This window comes from Halichoeres trimaculatus, unplaced genomic scaffold (genome assembly GCF_033239565.1).
Source record: "Halichoeres trimaculatus isolate MK-OKI-2021-1 unplaced genomic scaffold, fHalTri1.1 fHalTri1_scaffold_8, whole genome shotgun sequence".
In the NCBI taxonomy this organism is placed as follows: domain Eukaryota; kingdom Metazoa; phylum Chordata; class Actinopteri; order Labriformes; family Labridae; genus Halichoeres; species Halichoeres trimaculatus.
The window spans coordinates 20,737,135-20,758,797 of NW_027437186.1; the positions used below are offsets into that span (position 1 = coordinate 20,737,135).

Below are 21,663 nucleotides of genomic sequence, written 5' to 3' on the forward strand. Positions count from 1 at the left end.
GTTGCCTGTCTGCAGATTAACTGTCCTGGATAACTTCCTGAAGTCCGAATTAGAGTCAATCCGACTTTCAACAGAGGCTCATCTCTCCCTCTCTGCACACACAAAAATTGCGTTTCCAACTGGAGATCAGGCTTAATGGAAGAGCAGGACGGAAGCCCAAAGATTAGCAATGGGCCTGCTGAGGACATGACCTGTTTTTCAGGAGGTATTTCTTCTTCTTTTCTACTTTGAAAAGGCTTGTTCTCTTTGTTTTACAACTTTGCTATCAGTCACGGCTTACCTTGGCTTTTTGGTTCATCTAACGAGCCGGCGACATCCTCACAGGAAGCATTTTCTGTTCAGAAACAAAACAGAGTAATGCTTCAGCTAACTCCAAATTCCTTTTCTTAGATGAGTTTGATCATATAAGAAGACTATTTTCTTTTGTTTGAAAAAAAAGTAAATAAAACACCATCCTGACCTTTGACCTGCATCTGCTGCTTGGCCCGGCTGTGCCGCGCACTGGGGAGTGTAAGCGTAGCGCAGTCGATGGCATTGGTGGAAAAGGCGAGCTCCTTCATGCGCTGCCCGCTGCGTCTGCTGCTGCCAGTTGTGCTGTCGTCTCCAGGCTCGGTGCCATCGAGGTTTTCAATACTGCCGGCCACCGCCATCGTCTGCAGTAAGTCATTCATGGCTGAAGAGACGGGTGGAGGAGAGACAAAGAAAATGAGGGGCTGGAACATGATGAAACAAGACATCCTCATACGCTCCTTTAACTTCCGAAAATGAGACTCGAGAGTATGAAACTGCTTAAATAAAGCAACGTTTTCGAACAGTTGAATTTAGCTAAGCTTCTTTTTTTTAACATTTCCTCAATGAAGAAGTAGAAGTAGAAATAAAGCTTAATTATTCTAATAGCAAACAAGAAATCACAGCTCAGCACACAAAACTCGAGGGCTCATGCAGACACACTTTGTCATAAAAAGGCCATCAAATGTTCAAACAGATACAAAGTGCACAAAGAGCAGCTTCAACTGTTCATTTTGCTAAAGGGTTAATCACTGCAGGGGATTTTCTGCCATTTAATACCACAAGGCTGTTGTCTTGATGCACTTTGTTTACTGAGCTGTGTGCAGTGGGAAGAATCATGAAAGCATGCAGAGCTGCGTGAAGCAGCAGAGGAAGCTCTGTGCGCAGAGAACAGAGCCTGATTTAGAATGAAGGAAAGTCCATGTCAGCAGAATAAGATCTGAAATGCAGCGCGCTGACAGAGGAAGGCAGTGAGGAGCTGAGAGAGAAGAGAGACAGAAAGACGGAGAGACGGAGAGAGGCGGATGACGGCTCCATTTCAAGTCCTCCATGGTGAGTGTGAGAGGCGGTGATCAGGCGGTTGGTGATTGTATTTAGTCATGCTGCAACCAATGATAGGAGCAAACACACCACAGGCGCATGAAAGGCAAACCCGCTGTCTCTCCCAGCCTCACACCTCAACACTCTTTGACACACACAGGCACACACATTCAAGCCTTTCATTCAAGATACAAAAAAATGAGACCACATGACAAAGCTGCCCAATGCATAGTGATTAACACATTCACTGGAGTGAAAGGTAAGCTACAGGTCTATGGAAAGAGATGATGGCCACTACAAAGAGCCAGGGAGGAAGCTTTTTTTCTGTTTTCTTCCACCAAAACATTCAAAACATTTTACTTTTTGTAAAGTTGTGTTGTTTATTTATGTTGTGATAGTGAGAACAAAGTGAGTCTACACTGGTAAACCCTAAGAGTAAATACTCTACAGGAGGGAGCGAAGGCGGCACACAGGGCAGGGCTGCTAAAAGGACGGTGGGCTGAACTGGGGAAACAAAGAAAAGGACGGGTCACTGATGTCACGAGATGCAGCGTTGCTTTACAGTGAGTCATCAATTTTGAACTTCATGCTGATAAAAACTTGTGTTGACGTCTTAAAAAAAAATCGAATGACATTTGCAGTGTTTTGCCCCAAAAATTTGGATATAATGCCAATTCAAACAGGTCTGAATATGTTTTGGGGCCCTGACTAAAAATCTGAACCTGAAACTGTCTTGATGCTCCCTGACATCAGTGACTGCTCCTTCTTTGGTTCTCCAGTGTGACAAAAAGGAGGGAGCGGAGGGCAGAGGGTGGCCAGCGTGGCGGCTAACGGAGGTCTTACACATGGAGCGCCGGTAGATGGCCTTGGCCTTGTCTTTGTCCTTGGATCTGTTCCTCATGAAAGGCAACCTTTTTAAAGCTGTCAGAGCACAGCCAGAGACAGACAGACAGACAGAAAGGCGAACAGACAGGGAAGAGAGAGCGACAGAACAAGCCCGAGGGAGGTGAAGGGAAAGAAAGCAAAAGAAAAAGGGAGGGCAGAACAGGGGGATGTGGTTAACATTTCCGTAGAGAGAGCCAGGGGAGGGATGCAGAGAGAGCCGAGCCCCTGGACACAACTGGACAACACACACACAATGCAAGAGACAGAACGACTACCAGATATTACTGAGAGGGGGAGGAGCATCGTTTCAGTCTCTAGGATCTTTTTACAATGCGATCCTTGATCAAGTGTTTCTTTAAATGTCTTCTACGGATTACTTTTTAAGGGCAGACTTCTGTACAAAGACAAAATATACAAACAAGTACAAAAATGTAAACACATTATGCAAATACACACCAACACTCCCACACATCAACCTGCTCCAAGCATCACACTCAAGCATAACGTTATTAATGACATGAGAGTTTTCATTTGCATCTCACTTCAAAGTAATACAAACTCTGCACCACAGCACAACTGTCACAAGGTCACACCTACATGAACACACAGAGGATGAAGAATATTAAAGGGTGCAACCAAAAGAGTGGGAATTTAGAGCAGGGGTTGACAGCATCTCAGTAGACTGGGTGTGTTTTAGCATCTTTTATTTCTAAATGTCTGAAGGTTTGATACCTGTAGTGTTCTCCTTGTGTTTTCTTTGATTTGACTTCATGTTTGAGTTGTAAAGAATGGCAACTGAAGGTTTTTCTTTGTTTTACTTCAATTTTCTTAAAATCATTATGTCTACTTTAAAGATGCTATGAGGAGGATCTATTTTAATTGCACTCCCTCGCCACCTTGTGGCCCAGAGTCTCTGCACACTGTCGTAATTTTCTTTAAGTGAGGCGTGTGTTTATTTTGGAATTAAATGGAGATTGGATCGAAACTATAAATATCTTTTTTTTTCAAAACAAATTTCTTTGTTCAGGACAACACACCGAGGAAAGGTATTTATCAGTACAGTTACGTAGTGATACGGTTTGAAACATGACATCAAGCTGGCAATATGTAGCAACATCGGCAGCCCAGTGCTCCACGCATCTGTGGGCTAATGTGACAACAAGTCAGCACTGTCACTTTGTAAGTAGTTTAGTAGCTGTTTATATTCAGCACAGCTGGCAGTCTGGTGCTTTAAGACATGTCCGTAATGTGTAACGTTAGTAAGTCCTGGTTAGCTATGTCCTGTCAGTCATCTACCAAGCAGAGCTAACGTAACCTCACTCTTCATTTTATTGGTAAACTCTCAAGTTTGAACAGACCACTGCAGAATAACTGCTGACTGTGGGTTGTAACAGATACTATCACTAACAGCTTACCCCCTTTGTTATATAGTTATACAGCCTGAGCTAAAGGCTAATTAGCTTTTAGCTCAGGCTGTATCACTCTCCTGTTCAGCTTTCTTTTGCTCTCCTGTCCTTTTCCCGTCTAACAGTTAGGCTCCAGTGTTTACCATCACTACAAAAATAGTCATAGAAAGCGTTTTTAGCAGAGAAAGACACAGATCTCTGTGTTTTATCTCTTCTCTCTACTAAACTTCATCAGACAACATGGTGTTGTCAAAGACACCTAGACATGCCGTCAATCAATCAGGTCCTGGTCGACCGGATCGGGTAGCTAAGAAGTAGCAGTGAAGTAGCAGTCGAAATAACCTGTAACCAGCAATATTAGGGCTGATAACCTCATTTTAACATGTGGATTACAGTCAGGCTTATATCTAGAAGGGAGACTTTTTCAAGATCACTTCCAACTCCTCACAGTCCCTTAAAGTGTAACAGCGATAAGCTTTGCCCATGTGTTAGTCACATTTCTGTGAGCCTTGGTTGTCCACAAATGGTGTGAAAAAACAATAACTCCTATATGACATTTAACATAAATAGTTAGAACTTTTAAAGTTGCATTGAATATATTATTTCCCACACAAATATGCAGATTAATTTTCTGGTTAAACATTAACTTCATTCATTGATAGGAAGTCAACCAACATATTGCACCTTTTAATAGCTTTGATGCTACATTAGAGGGCGTATCTCTGAGATTTACAGGTGAACTGCACAGGTATCAGCAGGTTATCTTGACTGTGAGCGACAGCTAAAGAGCTCTTGGAAACTATGAGAGAACTCAGGAGTGAACTGGACCTTTCACAAAATATTCCTCAAGTGTTTGAATCACATGAAATGCGCTTGATCTAGCTGAGTCCAGCTGAAAAAGTACTGTCCTGATTTTCAACATGATATTTTAGGACTCATGATGGACATTTGGGGGCTGAGTCACAGAAGTCTGGTGAGCTCACTTCTGTTTAATCTGCAGCATCAAATTCAAACATACTGTCTTTATGCTTGATAGATGCTGACTCAAGAACTGCATCAAATGTATGTCAAGCCATTGATAAAATCTAGTTATTTTCACTTGATTGTTAAAAAAAGATAAAGGAGGAATGGTCTTAAAGCTTTGGTAATTCAATTTGTTTTGTAGCTTTTGAAAGTCAAGCGCTCCCATCAATGTTTCAAACACTGGAAAATTTAACTGTTTTGTGTCAGGTTCCAGGTTCAGCGTAAACCTTTTCGTGCTGCGCAGCTCATCCGTAACTTCTTGAACAGCTGAGTGACATGGACAATGGACTCACGAAAACATGCCCTGAGAGACGTGACAGTCGGATCACAAACCCCGCCCACCCTCCCCATCCGCAGCATACCATTGGTGGACCCCTGCCCTTGGGCATGTGACTGCTGCCCTCTCCTCCCTTTGCAGAGAGAGAGAGATAAAGAAGCAAAGGAGCAGTTAGGGAAGGAAAGGCCCGTTCAACCACTCAAGTAGAACATCCCAGCCAATCCCAGCACACTTCGTCTCTCTCATACAGACACACACACACACACACACACTACAAGCAGAAGATAATTCTGCATGTCAGACCTGTCTGTGGTGAGTGCATGTTTATGTGACTGAAGGAGAGGATTCTGCGACAAATACAACCTTCAGGATACATTTTGATTACTGCCATCTTTGCCTGTGTCCAAACATGTATGAAATATTGTCTGAGTAAATCACGACACTGCTACTTTCCCTACACAATGTTTGTTAGGCTACAAAAAAGTTTGTTCAGTCATTTATCCTCAGCATGTGTTCTTTCACTGTGGCTGAAACTCTAACTCAACTCTGGTCTATCTCCAGTGTGTGTAGGTGCCTTGTGTGTACTCACTGTTGCTCCTCTTCTGTGTAAGTGTATCGTCTAGTGAGTTGGAACCAGAGCCGATGGAAGAGCTGTCCTGGCTGTCCTGAGGGAAGCTCAGGAAACCATCACCGTACTCTGAACGAGAGGGGGTTAGTGTTAGAGAGCGCATCCTCTCTCTGCTCCTTGGCTTGATCAGCTTCTTCATCTTTGAAGTGATCCAGTTGCCACGCCTACATGGGGGGCAGGAGAAACAAAAATACAAAAGGATTCAGGACATGAGGTTGATACATAACGGTATTAAAGGATTGTGAAAGCTGGATGGATGGATGTTCAAGTTGAGGACTTGATTTGAAGGCTGTTTATCAGCTTCTACAGGCAATAATGATGCAGTACACGGCTGATTAAAGCTCTGCAGACCATAAATATTTGATACATCACTTCCTGAAGCTGCAGCATGAATCCTCGGCTGCTGTTACACCAACTCAAAGATACACATTAACAAGCAGCTTCAAACATTAACATTTGCCAAAGCACACAGAATTTAAGCCTTTTGAGTTCTGAGATGTTACATGAGCCATGGTTTGATTGTATACAAAAAGTAACTTGTTTATTTTCTTATTTACCTGCGTGGCGGAGAGGGGTCGTAGAACTTGTACTGGTCCATGATTTTCTCCTCAAGCTTCTCTTTCTGTCTCCTCAGCTCATTTAGTTTGTCTCTGAAATATGAGATGATCCAATAAGACAGATAAGACTGAATGTGCATAGAAAGTGTCTACTGTAGTCAAAACGTTAGCTCTCTGTTAGAAAGAACAGCTATCAGCAGGGGCTTACATATATTGTCTTTGTTCCACGTGGAACAGATCCTTGCTCTCCATCGTCTGCTCTAGTAGCGTGCGATTCTGTAGCATCAGAGTCTGGATTTGGTCCAACAGGTGACGATTTTCCTCTTCTAGATTCCCTTTAAGCTGGCTCAACAGCTAACACATACACACACACACAAACACACACACACACACAGATATATTTAAGTATATCACAGACTTGCTGAGTTTCCTGAATTAACAGCAAACATGATACAAGAGTATAAGAAATCTCAACGTGGATATTAAGCTTTATAGTTTGAAATTCCTATCAAGCAAAGGACTCAAACATATGTCTCTTTACTTCACACTGGTTGGTGAGCTTGGTGGAGGTGATGTCCAGCTGCTGGTAATTCTCCTTCAGTTTAGAGAAATCAGCCTCTAGCTTGGTCTGCTCCAGCTTGGCGCTGTTCAGCTGGCTCTTTATGTTCTTATGATCCAGCTGAAGATTGTCATTGTCCCTCATCAGCTGGCGATAGGAAGAGTTCAATCTGAGGAGAGGGAATAGGAACTCATTAAAGGTGTTACAGGACAATATGGTACAAAAAATAATGTAAGTTATGCTGACCTGTCATTCTCCTCTTTGAGCTGTTTGCACTGGTCAGCTGTGTCCTGGTGTGTTTGGTTTTCAAGTGCAATTTTCTCCTGCTGCATCTTCAGATTTTTCTCTAGCTCCTCTAGCTCCCCCTTCTTATGTAAGAGCTGTCTGTACCTGAAAGGATTAAAACATACACACAAGAATTACACATCTTTACACACATCAACAGCTACCTCCTTACTAAGCTTGATAATTCTTGTAAGTGATTGCCAGTTTCCTCACTACTTTGTGTTTAAAAACATATTAAACTGGAATGTTAGGCTAGAAATGTTTGTGATCAAAAAACTGTGAGCCCAGTCTCACTTGTCCTCCAGGTCTCTGTGCTGCTGCTCCAGGCTCTTGTGTGAGCTCTTCAGGCCCCCGTGTTTCCCAATCAGTGCTTCATACTCCACTGCCTGCCTTTCGTGGAGCGCTGCCAGCTTCTCATGATCACGGAGCAGCAGCTCGTACGTAGACCGAAGCTCTTCTTTGTCCTTCAGAGCTCCTTCTCTTTCACCCTCCACACTCGTCTGCTGGGTCTGCAGCTGAGCGTTCTGTGCCATGAGGGCAGCACTCTGTGAGCTGAGGGTGGAGTTCTCCACCTACAGAGCATGAGTAAACAGAGAGGAAATTAAACAAAGGGTGTGAAGATGGAGGGGGATATCATCAACCAAGATCAGGTTCTGAAATGAACAAGACCGACTGAAATGAGCAGAAAGTGATGAGGGGAAAGTTCTCTGGTGGGTTTAAAGAAGCAGATTCTCAATTAAACACTTTAACATTGATTTAACTCATTAAAAGTTAATTTAAATGTGATCTGTAGAGAGGTGAGCCTCTCAGCTCCAACATGAACAATCATAAAGGTATATTTTTAAGAGGCTGTTGTTTTGGTCTGTAGGGGGCACTGTGTCTCTTTTTGGTTTGTTCTCCCTCCCTTTGCTGTTCTCCATCTACAAAGCACCAAAAGGAAAACTGTTTCTTTCATGTTCTCTTTGTGGTTAAAGTAGTTTCCTAGCCTAAAAAAAACCTCTTTAGTCATGATTAATTTGTGTGTGCGTGCTCACACTTTCAAACACACATCCCATCTGTGTGGTAACATTCTCTCTGTACCTTAAAACAGAAACATCCTAGTTCCTCCAAAAAACACATCTGCTTAGATATTCCCCAGCAGAAACACAACTGCTCGTGTAAAGAGACACACATACACACACAGAATGAGCTTGAAGCCACTGGATGGTCATTGTAAGTCCTCTCACCCATAAGCAGGGTTTGATTTACGGCCAAACACGGAGCACAAGTCTAAATCCAGGGAGCTAAGCGGCCTGGTATGGCATCGAAAAGAAAAAAACCCACAGCAGTGTTGAAAGAGGACTACATCCCGGCATCAGATCTTTAGACATTAGAAAAGTTTATGTTGCTTATTTATATCATCATTACAGATTTCAGGAAGGCTTTAATGATTTTAGATTGTCTTTTTTTTATGATACTTATTGTCTGTCATTTGTGTCTGTAATTTTTCCTGTGTTCTGAATATTGAACTGTATAATGTGTTGGATTACCTGCAGCTTGGCATTCTGTGTCTGTAAAGTTGTGTTGTTTTCTTGTAATGAAGCAGTTTGTCTCTGAACAGCCACGATTTGAGCCTGCAGATTGGAGTTCTGAGTTTCCAGTTGTTTGAGCTGGCTCCTCAGGGCTGCCTTCTCAGCCTGCAGCGTGGCATTCTGGACAACGCACACAACACAGAGATAACTTAACTTCACTGAAACAGGCACTTGACTATTTGATACATGACTCATTCTTAATCATACTATGCCAACTTACATTCCTCTCCACCTCAATGAGCCTGTCTTTGACTTTCAGCAGCTCCCTGGTGGCCTCATGACTCTCTTTCTCCCATTTGGTGGCAGCCTGAGGGTCTTCCCCTCCTTTAGGGGGCGAACTCTGCACCATCCTCTCCTCCTCCTCTCTTTGACGCAGGGCCTCGTAGTTTTTCTTCACCTGAAGAGAAACACAAACAATAAAAGTTTCTTTATCCTGCTACAATTAATTCTGCACCACTACTATTCAAGATATCTGAGAATAAGATATTGCTACAGGCTTGACAGTAAAATAAGTAAATGATCAAAGGAAGAGTAGAGAGCCAGATCATTACAGGAGCACTAGTGAAGTAAGTAGGAAATGGTATCTATTAAAGATTCACCGTTGAACTCAGCTCATCCACAGACGCCTCAACTTTTGCCCTCAACCCTTCAGCTTTGGATCTGATTTGTGTCGGCAAGTTGAAAAAACAAACACCTCCCAAAAGAAAAAGCAGACATCCTCCACTCCTCTCCACCTCTTTCACAACTCCTACTGCCACATAAATAAATAAACTGGCGATAGAAGGGGAAGAGTGGATGGATTAATAATGCATCAGCTCTGAGATGCCCTCAGTGTTTTCAGAGCTTTCTAGTGTTTGGGTTGAAGGGGAAAGAACTTGGGACATAGTGTTCTTCAGTGGGCTGGCTGGGAGGTTGATGTTTTGGCTTTTGGGAGGTTAATTGTGCTTTTATACAGGACTGTATTTTAATTCAGCTAAGATTGTGTCTGCACACATCCAAAACACTGTAGGTTAGGCAGTTTGAATTCATGTTTGTTGTGTTTGTGTTTATTACCGACCGTTTTGAGCTCCTGGCGAAGTTGTTGATTAAGGTTGGATGACTCCTGCAGTCTTGCCTCTAGGGCTGCGATCTTTTCCTCTTTGATCTCCAAAGATGATTTCAGAGTTGACTCTAGTTTGGTCTCCAGGAGCTTAAACCTAAAGAAATACTCAAGTTAGCGCTGTGTGTAGACTTGAATGTTTGCTTGTCCAGTTAGCACCAACAGTCGGCTGAACTGACTTCTTAGCAGAAGCCAGTAGGTAGGGTCTAAGCTCTTAACACTGTTTGCAGGAGACAACATTTTAAACCAATCAGAACCTTCCTGTTTGTAAAAATATAATAATACCTGTCATCAGAGCTCTCGTCATGTAGCAGCCTTTCTTTGTTCAGTCCAATTTTCTCCAGCTCATGGGTCAGTTTCTCTAGATCATTATTCATCTGCTGAGTCCGCAGCTTCTCGCTCACAAGCTCCTGTTCACACAGAGCCACACAATAAGTCAAACTGAACTTCACAGCCTCCTTACAGTGGCTCTTATTTGTTTCTCCATACAGTGACAGGTCTCCTTACCTCCCTGAGTGTGATAAGGGTCTTTTTATCAATGGTTCCCTGTTTGACCAGCTCCTTGTTCTCCCTTTCCAGGTCTTTGACTCTTGTGCAGGAGTCCCTGAAGAAGATCATCTCCTTGCCCATGTTGCGATTCTCTTTCTCCAAAGAAGAGATTCGCTGGTTGCTGTCATCCAACTTGGCATCACGGATCTCCGCCTGCTGCCTCAGTCGCTTGTTCTCCTTCTCAAGAAGCTTCTTGTCTTTTTCCAGCAGGGAGCTTTCCTGTTCCAGGGTCTTGTTCTGGTGGAGATGTAAAGAAGATTCAGATCCCTTGTGAATTCATGTAAGAAGTGGATAAACTTTTAGGCCAAGAAGAATAACCCAATCCTGCCAGGCAGAATCAGTCCATCCCAAAAAATGCAACTGATTCTATATTACCCAGCTTATTTGATAGAGTTTAAATTTTGCTTTAGGAGTGAGATGATAAATGATCAAAGTTTTCACGAACTGACACAAATATCAGGTTTTACTTCTGTTTACCTAACGTCAGCACAATTGAATGCTGCTGCTAAATCAACACATTGAAAAACTATCTGATCTACCTCCTGCTCCAGCTGTTCCAGGCGTTTACTGGAGATTTTGAGCTCCTCCAGGTTGCGTTGCAATGTTTGATTCTCAGTCTCCACTTCTTGAAGCTCCGCCTCCAACTGCTGGATCTTCTTACTGCTGTTCTCCAAGGCCTTCTGCAGACGCTGGTTCTCTGTATCTAGGCCCTGGTAACTCACCTGGGAGAGGAAAAGCCAGAATGGGATATTAAAAGCATTCATGAACTAGTTGTTCTGCTCCCAGATGCCGTTATATGCCAGATCCCCTGTAACTTACCTGTAAAAAATTTAATTGGAGGAGATAATTACAAAAATCTTTAAACACTCTCTGTCTATACCTCTGCTCAGTGCGACCTCGAGTACAGCACGAGTTGTCTTTGTTGGGGGCATAGCAAGCAAACTTACTTTAAACAAAAAGTAGCCTGTCTTTTATTTCTCAAAAATACTTCACACATTGTTGCCTTTTAGCAGAGTCTCACAACTGCTCGGTCACATTAGACCCTTGTGTATGACCTGAAGTGGTGAGGTCTTACCTCCAATCTCTCATTCTTCTTTGACGAGGCTTTGAGCAGCTCCAGACTGCGCTTCAGCTGGGACCTCTCACTCTCCAGCTCCTTGTTCTCTGCTTCTAGCTGAGCAGCCTTAGCCCCAGCTGATCGAAGACTCTCAGCTGAGCGTCGAAGCTGCAGGTTCTCCTGCTCCAATTGGGAGTTCTCTTTTTCAAGAGCCTCCAGCTGAAAGGCCATGTTTTTTAGAGCATCCAATTTCTTCTTCATACGACGGCCCTCTGCCTCCAAGTCAGAGTTCTCCTTCTCCAGAGTGGACACCTACACACACATGTACACACACTGCTTAAACAAAGGCTCCTCAGGTAGCATTGTGTGAGCTATTAAACAACTCTTTCATTTTTTTCAAAGGTTAATACAGGCAGTAAAAGAAACACTGTAAAAAAAAAACCAAACAGAAAAGGCAGAAATTCACCTTTTCACATGTGATTCCAAGGCTGGTAATTTTCTTCTGCAGGCTTTCATTGTCCCTTTCCAGCTTCTGCATCTGTATTTCCAACACCTCTGCTCTTTCACCTTTTTCCTTCATTACTTCAAGCTCCTTACCTGCATTTAAAGGCATATACTTGAATTCAAAGTACAAAAATTAGTTGTGGGAAACTGATTCCATAAGATGAAGAAAAACAGGTGAAGTAAAACCACCCCTGCACTTTAACAAAGCAAAAAAAAAAAAAATCCATCAAGCACACCACTCACGTAGTTGTTTTCTTTCAAACTCCAGCTTGTTGAGTTTAGCAGTTGTCTCACAGATTGATTCATGGAGAACTCGATTCTCTTTCTCCACGTCTTTAACCCGGGCCTCAGCACCAACCTGGCAGCGCTGACGCAGGGACGCCACAGTTTGGCCCAAGTGCTTGTTCTCCTGCTCCAGATCCTTCAGCTACAGAACAGATATTAATTTAAATGAGCTCCTAGAGTCAGTCATGTCTAACAAAGGTACGAATCAGCGCTAAGGTTAATCAAATCTTAACTCAAGAAGAATACAAGGAAATCAAGTAGACAAAGTGTAAACAGCTTAAGAGGATTATTAAGAGAAATGCGCCTTATTTTTATTTTCTATATCTTACAACAAAGCAGCAGGGATCACATCATGTTTCCACAAACTACAGATTTCCTCCACTGTGATATTTTAGGGTATTGAGTATTTTGTGTTTTCTGTGCCTCTGAAGCTCACTGAGGCCACATTTTAAAAATTAGATGATTAAATTAACCAAAAGGCATCAGATTTTGGTCTAAAGCCCTTTCAGCGCATTTTTCTTGCGAGTATTTTGCACATTATTTATTTTTTTCCAACACACTGTTCAATGCAAGCTTTCATACCAGAAACGTTCTTTCGCTGAGCGTAATTGCGGCTTTTATTTTGTCAGGCTGAGGTTGATTTTTTCAAAGTTTCGCCTGCAACAAGTAGTCATTCGACCATTAAAAGCTAGGGATGGGTACCGAATTAGGTACTTTTATAGTTACCGACCGAATTTTGTCAAAACTATCGGGTACCGATTCATGTAAAGTCAAAAGGTACCATGTTTAGGTACCTAAATGCATCCTTGTGACTGTGAGGGAGTGAAAGAGTAGGCATTTTCCATGCTGGACATAAACACAGCATTGCAAGGTTATATATTGAAGAATAGAAATGTTAAACTGCAAAATTTATGTATATTTTATTAGTAAAGAAATTTATATTTTTTACCACATAACACAAAAAAAGTACCGAAAATTGGTACCGCTGAGTACCGGTACCAATTGCCAAGTACCGGGTATCGGTACTGTATCGTTTGAAATGTGAAAGGTACCCATCCCTAATCAAAGCACTTGTTTTTGACAAGTCACATACCAAAACATTCAACATTGATTGCGTTTGTGTCCCAGCACCCGGTTCTTAACGACAAAAAACATAAAAACTACAAAGACAATGATTACAAAGACATCGTTCGGAGGACAACAGCTGCAGGGATTGAATATGATGCCTGCAAATTTTTCACAATTTAGTGCCGTTTATTCATGTCGCCTTTGCTGTGTTAAGGCTTGAACAGACATGAAGTCTCTGCAAACAACCCACACCAGACTGCATCTGGGCCACAGAGAGCCAGAAGTCTGTGTGGTCAATAAATCACAGCAGCAGCTCCTCTTAACAGTTTTATGGGCTAAATGCAAATCCATAGCACAAAGATTGCTCTTTATAGAGTTTATCAGGTTACACAGCATAGTCTTAGTCTTGGAATTTCCCTCAGAAAGAATCAATGATGGTCTTGTCATGAAAGCAGCATGCATGACGTGCAGTTTCAAAGCCCTGTCTGTCTTAAGTGTTGGTACATCTGACCACATGTATTTTCAGTATACACGCTGCAGCAGAAACTATCTTTAAAATGCCATGATGGCTTTACGTGATCGAAGCCAATCTAAGAAAAGTCAGTATTCATCAAATAATGTGACTGCACTCAAGTTTTCTGATATGTGGACCATAACAAGTCTGTTCACGTCATGACACAGTTTGTCCTTCAGTAAAACAAAAAAGGTGCATTTAAGTGTACCTGTCTCTCAGAGTTTTCTCTGAGTGTTTCCAGAGTCTTCTCCAATAAGGCTTTTTCTTTCATCAGGTCAGTGCTGAGTGACTCAGCACTGCGGAGTGACTCTCTGTCTGCCGTCAGTTCGCTTTCCAGCTGCTCCAACTGCACAAAGAATTTCAGAGTTAAGAATTTAGCATTTTAAAATGTACCACAGTTTTGCTTGGGTTTATGTATTATGTTTGGTTTGAATAATAAATAATGCCAGCTTTGAAATGGCTTTGCTCAAATTTTATGTGACATTTGAAGGCTATTTCCCCTGTGGAGGCTCGTCTTATGTCATATCCTGTTTCGCTGCGTCATCTGTATTATGATGCTTTTATTTCTGTGTTCAGTCTATCACGGTGTGTGATACCCTGTGATTCCCACTTTCAAAGACGCTTGTGCAGTCATTAGTCAGTGATGTAAAAATAGAGCATCACCTCATTCTGTCACAACTTACAGAGAAACACACAAGTGTTATTGTTAAGCTAATCTGTGCACGCACACACACACACACACACACACACACACACACACACACACACACACACACACACACACACACACACACACACACACACACACACACACACACACACACACACACACACACACACACACACACATACACGCACATCTAATGAGATATCTGTTGTTCCAGTCAACCAGCAGCTGCATTCACATTTGAATGTGTTTCTGCTTCAGGACTCCAGTTACTTGGAAATAAATTTCTTGCTCTGGGTTTCTCTTTGTGAGAGAAAAACACAATTTCAAGGTTTTTATTCAGGGGGCACAGAGGGAGGCTTATGTTTCTGAAAATAGCTGAGAGACTTCTCTTAGCGAGGGGCGTTTGAGTGTCAGAGACTGAAAAAGAAAGGCAATGCAGGGCTGCCGAGATTTACAGCTTAGCATTTATCCCTCTATCCACCCCTCTCTCTCTGTCTTTCTCTTTTTTATGTCGCACTGCCACTTTGTGAAAGACCTCAAGTCAAGTCTTAAGGAGATGTATTACAGGAGGGTTGGTGCGATATGCTAATCATGGGGGTGACCCTGATGAGGGACAGAAAATTATACCACAATTCAAACTGAGGTGAATAGTGTCTTAAGTGTCTCTGGTATAATATTTCCTTCCAATTTTGTAAAAAGTCAAAGAAATTAAACCTTATATTTCTACAAATGCAAAGGTAGTAGAGCATAAAAAAATACAAAAAGGAAAAAATCAGACACAAAATCTCCAAATCCCACAGTTCATTGCTTACTTTCTGGGTCAGTTTTTGGTTTTCCAGGCCGACTTTTGAACGTTTCGACACACCATCCTCACTAGCTGCTCCTCTAAGTTCTTCCACTGTCTTCTGCAGGGTCTGGTTGTCTTTCTCCAACTTCAACAGGCGGCTCGAGGTCAACTCATTCACCTCCTCTCCTAAGGACTTCTGAGGAGCTGAATCAATGACAGGAACAAAATGTAAATTGTGTATCATATCTAAAATAATAAATGAAATGAAAAGAAATCAAAGAAAAGCAGTTTTGACACACAAGCACATAGAAAACCAAATGGTGCCAATCAATGGATTAAAAAAAGAATAACAATACTTCTGAGATTTCCATAATCCATCAAAAACTAATGAATAAAAAGCCCAGGGGAGTATTTTGTAGGTGTTAATGCTTTTTAAGTGGCATTTAATAAACAACAGTCCTCCCACACACAAACATAAAGAAAGTCTCTATCCAGACCCCGGTGGCATAAACCTCTTAGCAGCTTTTATGATCCAAACGCACAGATTATCCTCCAGGAGCCACTGAATATTAATTAAAGGTCCTAACCAAGTGGAAAGAAAACCTAGTGGAGGCTAGTACAAACCATAGGGAGACGCCAGGGCAAGCAGCCAATGACCAAAGCCTTGTTTGGCAGCACCTTTCTACCTTCAACCTGGCCAATTCAGATGACTTTTTTCCACCAGGTCCTTCAGCTGTATTACCTTTGTTTTCCTTTACATTCTTCTTTGGTACTTTAGAACAGGGTATATGCTAAAATCCTGAGGTTGATTTCAATACCTTTTTAAGACTTTTTCAAAAACCTTTGAAAAACTAGAAATGACGTTAGTTTATAGCTGGTGTTTATACCACTTACAATCCTTATTGTTGTATTTTATTGTAACTAGAGTCTTTATGTATTTTTTTTATTTTGTTCTTTTTTTATTTTTGTATTTTTCTACTGACTTCATCGATTTCTGCTGTTAACACAACATTTTTCCAGTTTGGGATCAATAAAGTAACTCTATTCTATTCTATTCTATTCTATTTTAGAACTTCATCGGCTGAATGTTTAACGTCCCAATCAGGGGACAGTTGCAAGGAGGAAAATAAATATTCATGGATATTTTCTGGGTCAAAGCTTGAATACCAATGAAACTTAATACCTCATAAAACCACAATTTAGACTTTTTAATACTTTTTAAGGCCCTTAATTTTCCCAAAATTGATTTATCAACTTTTAATACTTTTTAAGACCCCACGGACACCCTCTAGAAGCTATTCAACATAAAAAAACCTTTTATTTTTTCTCATGTTTTAAAAAGTTCCTTCAATGTATTGTCTCCTTACCCTCTGTCAGCTCTGGTGTCTTGGATAGTTGCTCTAGCTCCCAGCCCAAGTGCAGAGATTCATCCATGCTCTGTTTTTGGGCCATCTCGAGCACGAGGTTCTCCTCCAACAACTCCTCCATGCGTTTACGGTCCATGTCTCGCTCCTTGAGATAACAGAGTGATGACCAGTGTGTTGGGATAAACAAATGAAACTGAAATGACTAGACTTGTCAATTTTCCTTTACTTTTTTCAAATCAACATCAGATTTTCCAGCTCCTCCAGCTGCTAAGACTTCTAAAATAGAAAACTGATCAATAAATTCATCATCTCACCATCTCCAGATCATGGATCTTCGATTTAAGCTGCAGGTTTTCTTTCTCAAGGAGGTGCAGTTTGTCTGACCGTGTCCGGCTAGCATCCAACTGTTCCTCCAACATGGCCTTTGTCTCCAACATTACCTGATTGTCCTCCTTTAGCTCCTACAAAATCCATCACATCAGCAGAAAATGTTAGAACAAACAATGAAAAGAGTTTTAGAGGCTGTCTAGAAAATGCTGTGCAAATACAGCATCCCTCATTTATTCATAGCATAGAGATTTTGTTTTTTACATTCAGCTCAATGAGAAAAAGAATATTTAAAAAAAACCTTTGAATCTGACATCCAAACAGGTGACAGCGCTTTATTCTATAATTTTCTACACCTTTCGTTTCTGGACTTCATGGTCCTTAACTACACCCAGAGGCCTCTTTTTCAAACACATACTGTCTTTTTTTCATATTTTTTGAGTATACCTCCACTCTGGCTTTGTAAAACTCAATGTCGTGCAGTCTCTCCTTGTATCGGCTCAGCTCGCTCTCCAGTTTGTCGACACGAATGGCTTTCTCTCTGAGTGCATCAAGCTCATCTCGGTAGGCACGAGCAGACCGAGCATCCGACAGTAGCTGGAAGCTCTGCAAAAGTCGAGTGATACAAAAAGGTGTGGTTGTGAGGGAATGTATCTCAAAAATCCATTGTAAAAAGTCAACAATAATCCTACAGCACATATTTCCTCATTTTTGCAAGTGGGTTTAGTGACTTATTATTAATGACTCATAGATAATCTGTGAACTACTGAACCTTTGTGAACCTTTACAGTTACATAAAGGGATAAATAAAGGAACAAATCCTTTCGCACTCTTAATTATCACAAACACGTATCTGCACACACACGCAGTGTCCTCCATGCCCTGCACTTATCCAGCTTGTTTACGGCATCCAGTCTGTCAGCAAGCCAGAAAGCATGCCTGATCAGAAGCCATGTGCAGGACTAAAGATAGCTCTAATAGCTCCTAATGAGTTAAGTCACTTGCTGACTGATTAAAGCCTAGCAGTGCTGCCAAAACAAAGTACTTAGAGAGAGGATAAAGTTTCAGGTGAGGGGCAGATGAAGTCATATGAATGCATGTAAATTGTGTGAATTTATTTGTGTGAAGCTGCCTGTGTACGTATGTTGTGGTGTTACCTCTTGCTGAAGCTTTTTGAGCTCCACTTCCATGTTTTCGAGCTCCTGCCTGGTGTCCAAAAGCTGCTCACTCTTCTCCTCTCTGAAACAGAGGTGGGAGCAGAGAGGGGTTATAAGCAGAACGGAAAAGGAAACAGCTGGATGGAGTGCCAAAGAGAGAGAAATGATCAAATGAATTCTAGGATGTGCAGAATGATACGCATTTCTCAAGAGCAAAAAGCAGAAATACAATGGCCCTCATTTATCAAACATGCATACGACCAAAAGAATGGGTGTACACCCATATCCACGCACAGATCGGCATTCACCAATCTAAACATGGGCGTAGGGTACGCTCAAATCCTACACCAGATCTGAGTTTGTGTACGCAAGTTTCATATCAGCAGGGAGCACCGTGTAGCGAGGAAAACCGTTTGACGGATTAATTAATCAAGGTATAAACAAAGAATGTGTAAATTAAATGTTTAATTTTTAGTTTAGTTTGTCAAATCCATGCTGCTGATGTCTGCAGGGATTTTCTTGCAGATGAGTTTTTCTGACTCTCTTTGATGCCACTTTTCTGGTTGACAAACATCATGGCGTCTATCTTTCTACCTTGGTTGCTATGGTGTTGTCGAGCACAGAAAAGTCCCTTTTTTTTCCGTAATGCATCCCTTCAAGTCGTAAATTCCATGGGTTCGACCAGCTGAACCTTAGGGGTGGGTTAATTAAATACGTTTGTTTTCAGCCGCCACATTGAATCAATACCTGATCAGGTGTGCGCCATGATCAGCCCTTGTACACACATTTCACAAATCACACGTGAACATTGCCGTTAGCTCTACACCCAACTCCCATGCAAGATTAATAAATGAGGGCCTATTTGTGTCTTTACAATTAGTTTGAAGCAATGCCTCGGACATCATGTGCCAAGTCCTTTGTTTCTGAGAGTGTGCATGAGTGTGCATCATTTATGAGCATTAAGGACAGTCCTGTAGGGCTGTTTCCATTTCAAAGCCTGGGAATAAATCATTTAATGGCAGCAAACGATTGACAGCTGCAAAGAATAGCTTGTCAACACACTCATCCTGGTTTCATTCCATCAGCCAGCAGCTTGGCCTTTTGTGCTTTTTTTCTTTTTGAGGTGGTGGTGGTGGAGATGAATCGGCTATTTTGGTAAATGACCTCTGTTCATCAGGCAAGTGTTAGTAGTAATGTAATCCCTGAATCTGAGCACAATTTCAACTGGGTCACATTGGCTGATTGAAAACTGAACTGATGTCTCTGCTGAAAATGCAAAAATAGCTCCTTTGCTAGCAGTATCTATTGTTGGCATAAACAAAAGGCAAAGTCAATATCTGTAATTAGATGTAATTAAAGATTATTTAAAACTAGAAAGTCAGTTATTCACATGCTGTTTTTTTAAACACCAATCAGCCAGCTAAACTGTTACTCTGAAGTAAAAATAGCACATTGTTTTAAATTGAGTTGATCCTTGCTGGTCAGAACAAAACACTGTCTTTCCTGTGCCTTTCCTTAGAATCAGCTAAAAATAAACAACCTTTTCAACTGGACATCACATTGACAGTAACACACAATGACAAACAGAAAGGAAGGAACGAGAAGCTAGGATCAACTGTTGAGAACATATGCAAATCTGACCCCAAGGCCCAAACCCATCTTCTTAATTCAGAGGCAACAGATAAGATTAGAGGAGAAAGGGAAAGGCTTTTAGATCTGGTTTTGCAAGAGGTGAAAATGTAAGAGCTCTATTTCTCATTCTTTTAACCTTAATTGTAAGGCTCTGCCTACTGCTATCAAACTCTTCCCTGTATAATCTGAATAAGTTACAGAGAGCCAGAACATGTGCTGTCCTTTTAAGTTTACCTGTGTGTGCAAATTCTGCATGCTTCTGCAATAAAGGGAAAATGCTTCAAAGGAAACAGACACACAAATGTTGTTGAATTTTTATAAGCCTGTTTATGTGTCTGTTTTACATTCAGCTACTTCACTGAATATCTGATGAGTTATCAGACAAGTTTCCCAAAATGCACTTTAAAGAGGAAAAGGCATTCCCACATTCTTTCTCTTCCATTCATCTATTGCTCCTCCAGCTAACGGTGTCAACAATAAGTGCTAATATTCAAGCAGGATGTTCTTTTTTCACATCACTGTTTTGGTTCCCTCAAATAACCCCCTCCCCATTCTCATCTCAGCTCCCTTTCCCAGGATCACAAACATCTGTCGACTCTAGCGTAGCAGATTAGCTCTGGGCTCATATTATGAATGCAGCTGCCAATGCAGCTTGTACTAATGGTTTAGTATGCAACACATCTGCACAAGCATACACTCAAATACTTACATGCAACTACTGCAATATTTGAAAAGCAAAGGAAGTTTTGCTTCTGAGCACTCATTTTTTCTAACATTGTAAAACTGTTTAACCTAAAATAACAATAATTTCACAAACTTACGATGGTATGGAGTAGGGAATGAGACAGTCTTAAATGTAACAACACCAACCTCACTTGACATCACCTGAACTGAGTTTAATGTTAAATCTCACTTCCTACAGTATGTGATCAGTTTGTTACTAGAGGAGAAAAATGGACACATGAAGTGTTGTTGCAGCTAATGTGAGCCACAAGAGCATTCCTACCTTGCATCTCAAAGGCTTAGCTATAATTTGTTAATGATTTACAGACATTCAGGTTGTCTAGTGCTTGACCACAAACCCAAAGAGTCCTTTTGTGGGAGATAGCTGATAATATATCATTGCCACAGCTCTACTTCTTTGCTCAATCTGTTAGAAGTATAAAATGAATTAATACACCATATAAGTGTTTAACTTTCAAGCTGATGTAAATGACTTTGTTAGTGCATATGCTATTTTGATCCCGTCAAAAACACATGTATTAAATCTATTCTGTAGTTATGGGGAAGACAGGGAGAGATTGTTTTCTTCCTTTTGCTTCCGTGTGTCTGAACTCAAATGGAAGCGGAAAAACAGCCAAGGCATGGTGGTTTCAACATAAACATTAACAAACAGACCTTGTGGGAGCACTGAACCGTACCCCCAGGCTGTGACCTGGTCTCCTTCAGACACAGACAGACACAAAGACACAGTCACATAGTCACAGACACACAAAAATCTTTGTATGAATGCGGAATAAATGTGTTCATTTGCATGCACTGAGACATAACAAGCACAGTCATTTTCTGCCTCTGAGCAACATCTTTAAACATGTGACCAGAATACTTCTGTATGGACAGGATTAAAGCCTTTTATTCCTAGTCTGTGACAGCAGCACATCGTAGTGCCAAGTAAACAAAATCATAGTAAACAAAAAACAACTCACTAGCTTGCAAGTTGTTATTACATCTATTAAGGTCTGAGAGGGGAAAATAGCATAAACGATTATGTAGGTCAAGAAGTATAAGTTTTAATGTGGCCAAGCTGTGGATGAGTGATTGAGATTCTAAATGATTCTTTGTGTGGTGTAGAGTGACATTACATTAGTCCAGTTCAATGCAGGTAATGAGATTTTGGTTGAAAATGGATGTCTGTTCTTCCAAGCTATTCCTCTTTGCTGCTCATTTGCATAAAGTTTCGGGGACTTTCAGTATACACTCATCAAAAAAAGACTTAACAGAGGGTCTACAACCAAGAGCATGAACTCATAGCAAATTCCTGTCATAGATATCTCTTTCTCTGAGTCAGACTCTAATTTTTTTCAAAAGATTATTGATTCAGGTCTCAAACAGCAACAGACTAGTTCA

General features: G+C 41.3%; 1 protein-coding gene across 7 annotated transcripts in view; it reads right to left on the reverse strand.

The window, feature by feature from the left end:
* The window catches only part of ccdc88ab (coiled-coil domain containing 88Ab), a 69,252-nt gene that overhangs the window by 7,280 nt on the left and 40,309 nt on the right, over positions 1-21,663 (reverse strand). For 4 of the 7 annotated variants that reach the window (XM_074676440.1, XM_074676439.1, XM_074676438.1 and 1 more), the window contains exons 9-33: positions 17,905-17,986; positions 17,195-17,353; positions 16,735-16,881; positions 16,421-16,565; positions 15,079-15,257; positions 13,805-13,942; positions 11,973-12,156; positions 11,692-11,822; positions 11,244-11,537; positions 10,708-10,890; positions 10,127-10,405; positions 9,905-10,029; positions 9,578-9,716; positions 8,741-8,917; positions 8,479-8,640; positions 7,244-7,521; positions 6,911-7,054; positions 6,647-6,833; positions 6,314-6,459; positions 6,106-6,198; positions 5,510-5,712; positions 5,006-5,053; positions 2,173-2,250; positions 461-673; positions 281-334 (exon numbers count right to left, since the gene is read on the reverse strand). In XM_074676440.1, coding sequence (XP_074532541.1) covers positions 281-334; positions 461-673; positions 2,173-2,250; positions 5,006-5,053; positions 5,510-5,712; positions 6,106-6,198; positions 6,314-6,459; positions 6,647-6,833; positions 6,911-7,054; positions 7,244-7,521; positions 8,479-8,640; positions 8,741-8,917; positions 9,578-9,716; positions 9,905-10,029; positions 10,127-10,405; positions 10,708-10,890; positions 11,244-11,537; positions 11,692-11,822; positions 11,973-12,156; positions 13,805-13,942; positions 15,079-15,257; positions 16,421-16,565; positions 16,735-16,881; positions 17,195-17,353; positions 17,905-17,986 — 3,968 coding nt within the window. The remainder of the gene's footprint in view (positions 1-280; positions 335-460; positions 674-2,172; positions 2,251-5,005; positions 5,054-5,509; positions 5,713-6,105; positions 6,199-6,313; positions 6,460-6,646; positions 6,834-6,910; positions 7,055-7,243; positions 7,522-8,478; positions 8,641-8,740; positions 8,918-9,577; positions 9,717-9,904; positions 10,030-10,126; positions 10,406-10,707; positions 10,891-11,243; positions 11,538-11,691; positions 11,823-11,972; positions 12,157-13,804; positions 13,943-15,078; positions 15,258-16,420; positions 16,566-16,734; positions 16,882-17,194; positions 17,354-17,904; positions 17,987-21,663) is intronic. The other 3 variants (XM_074676435.1, XM_074676436.1, XM_074676437.1) reach the window with 3 other exon arrangements.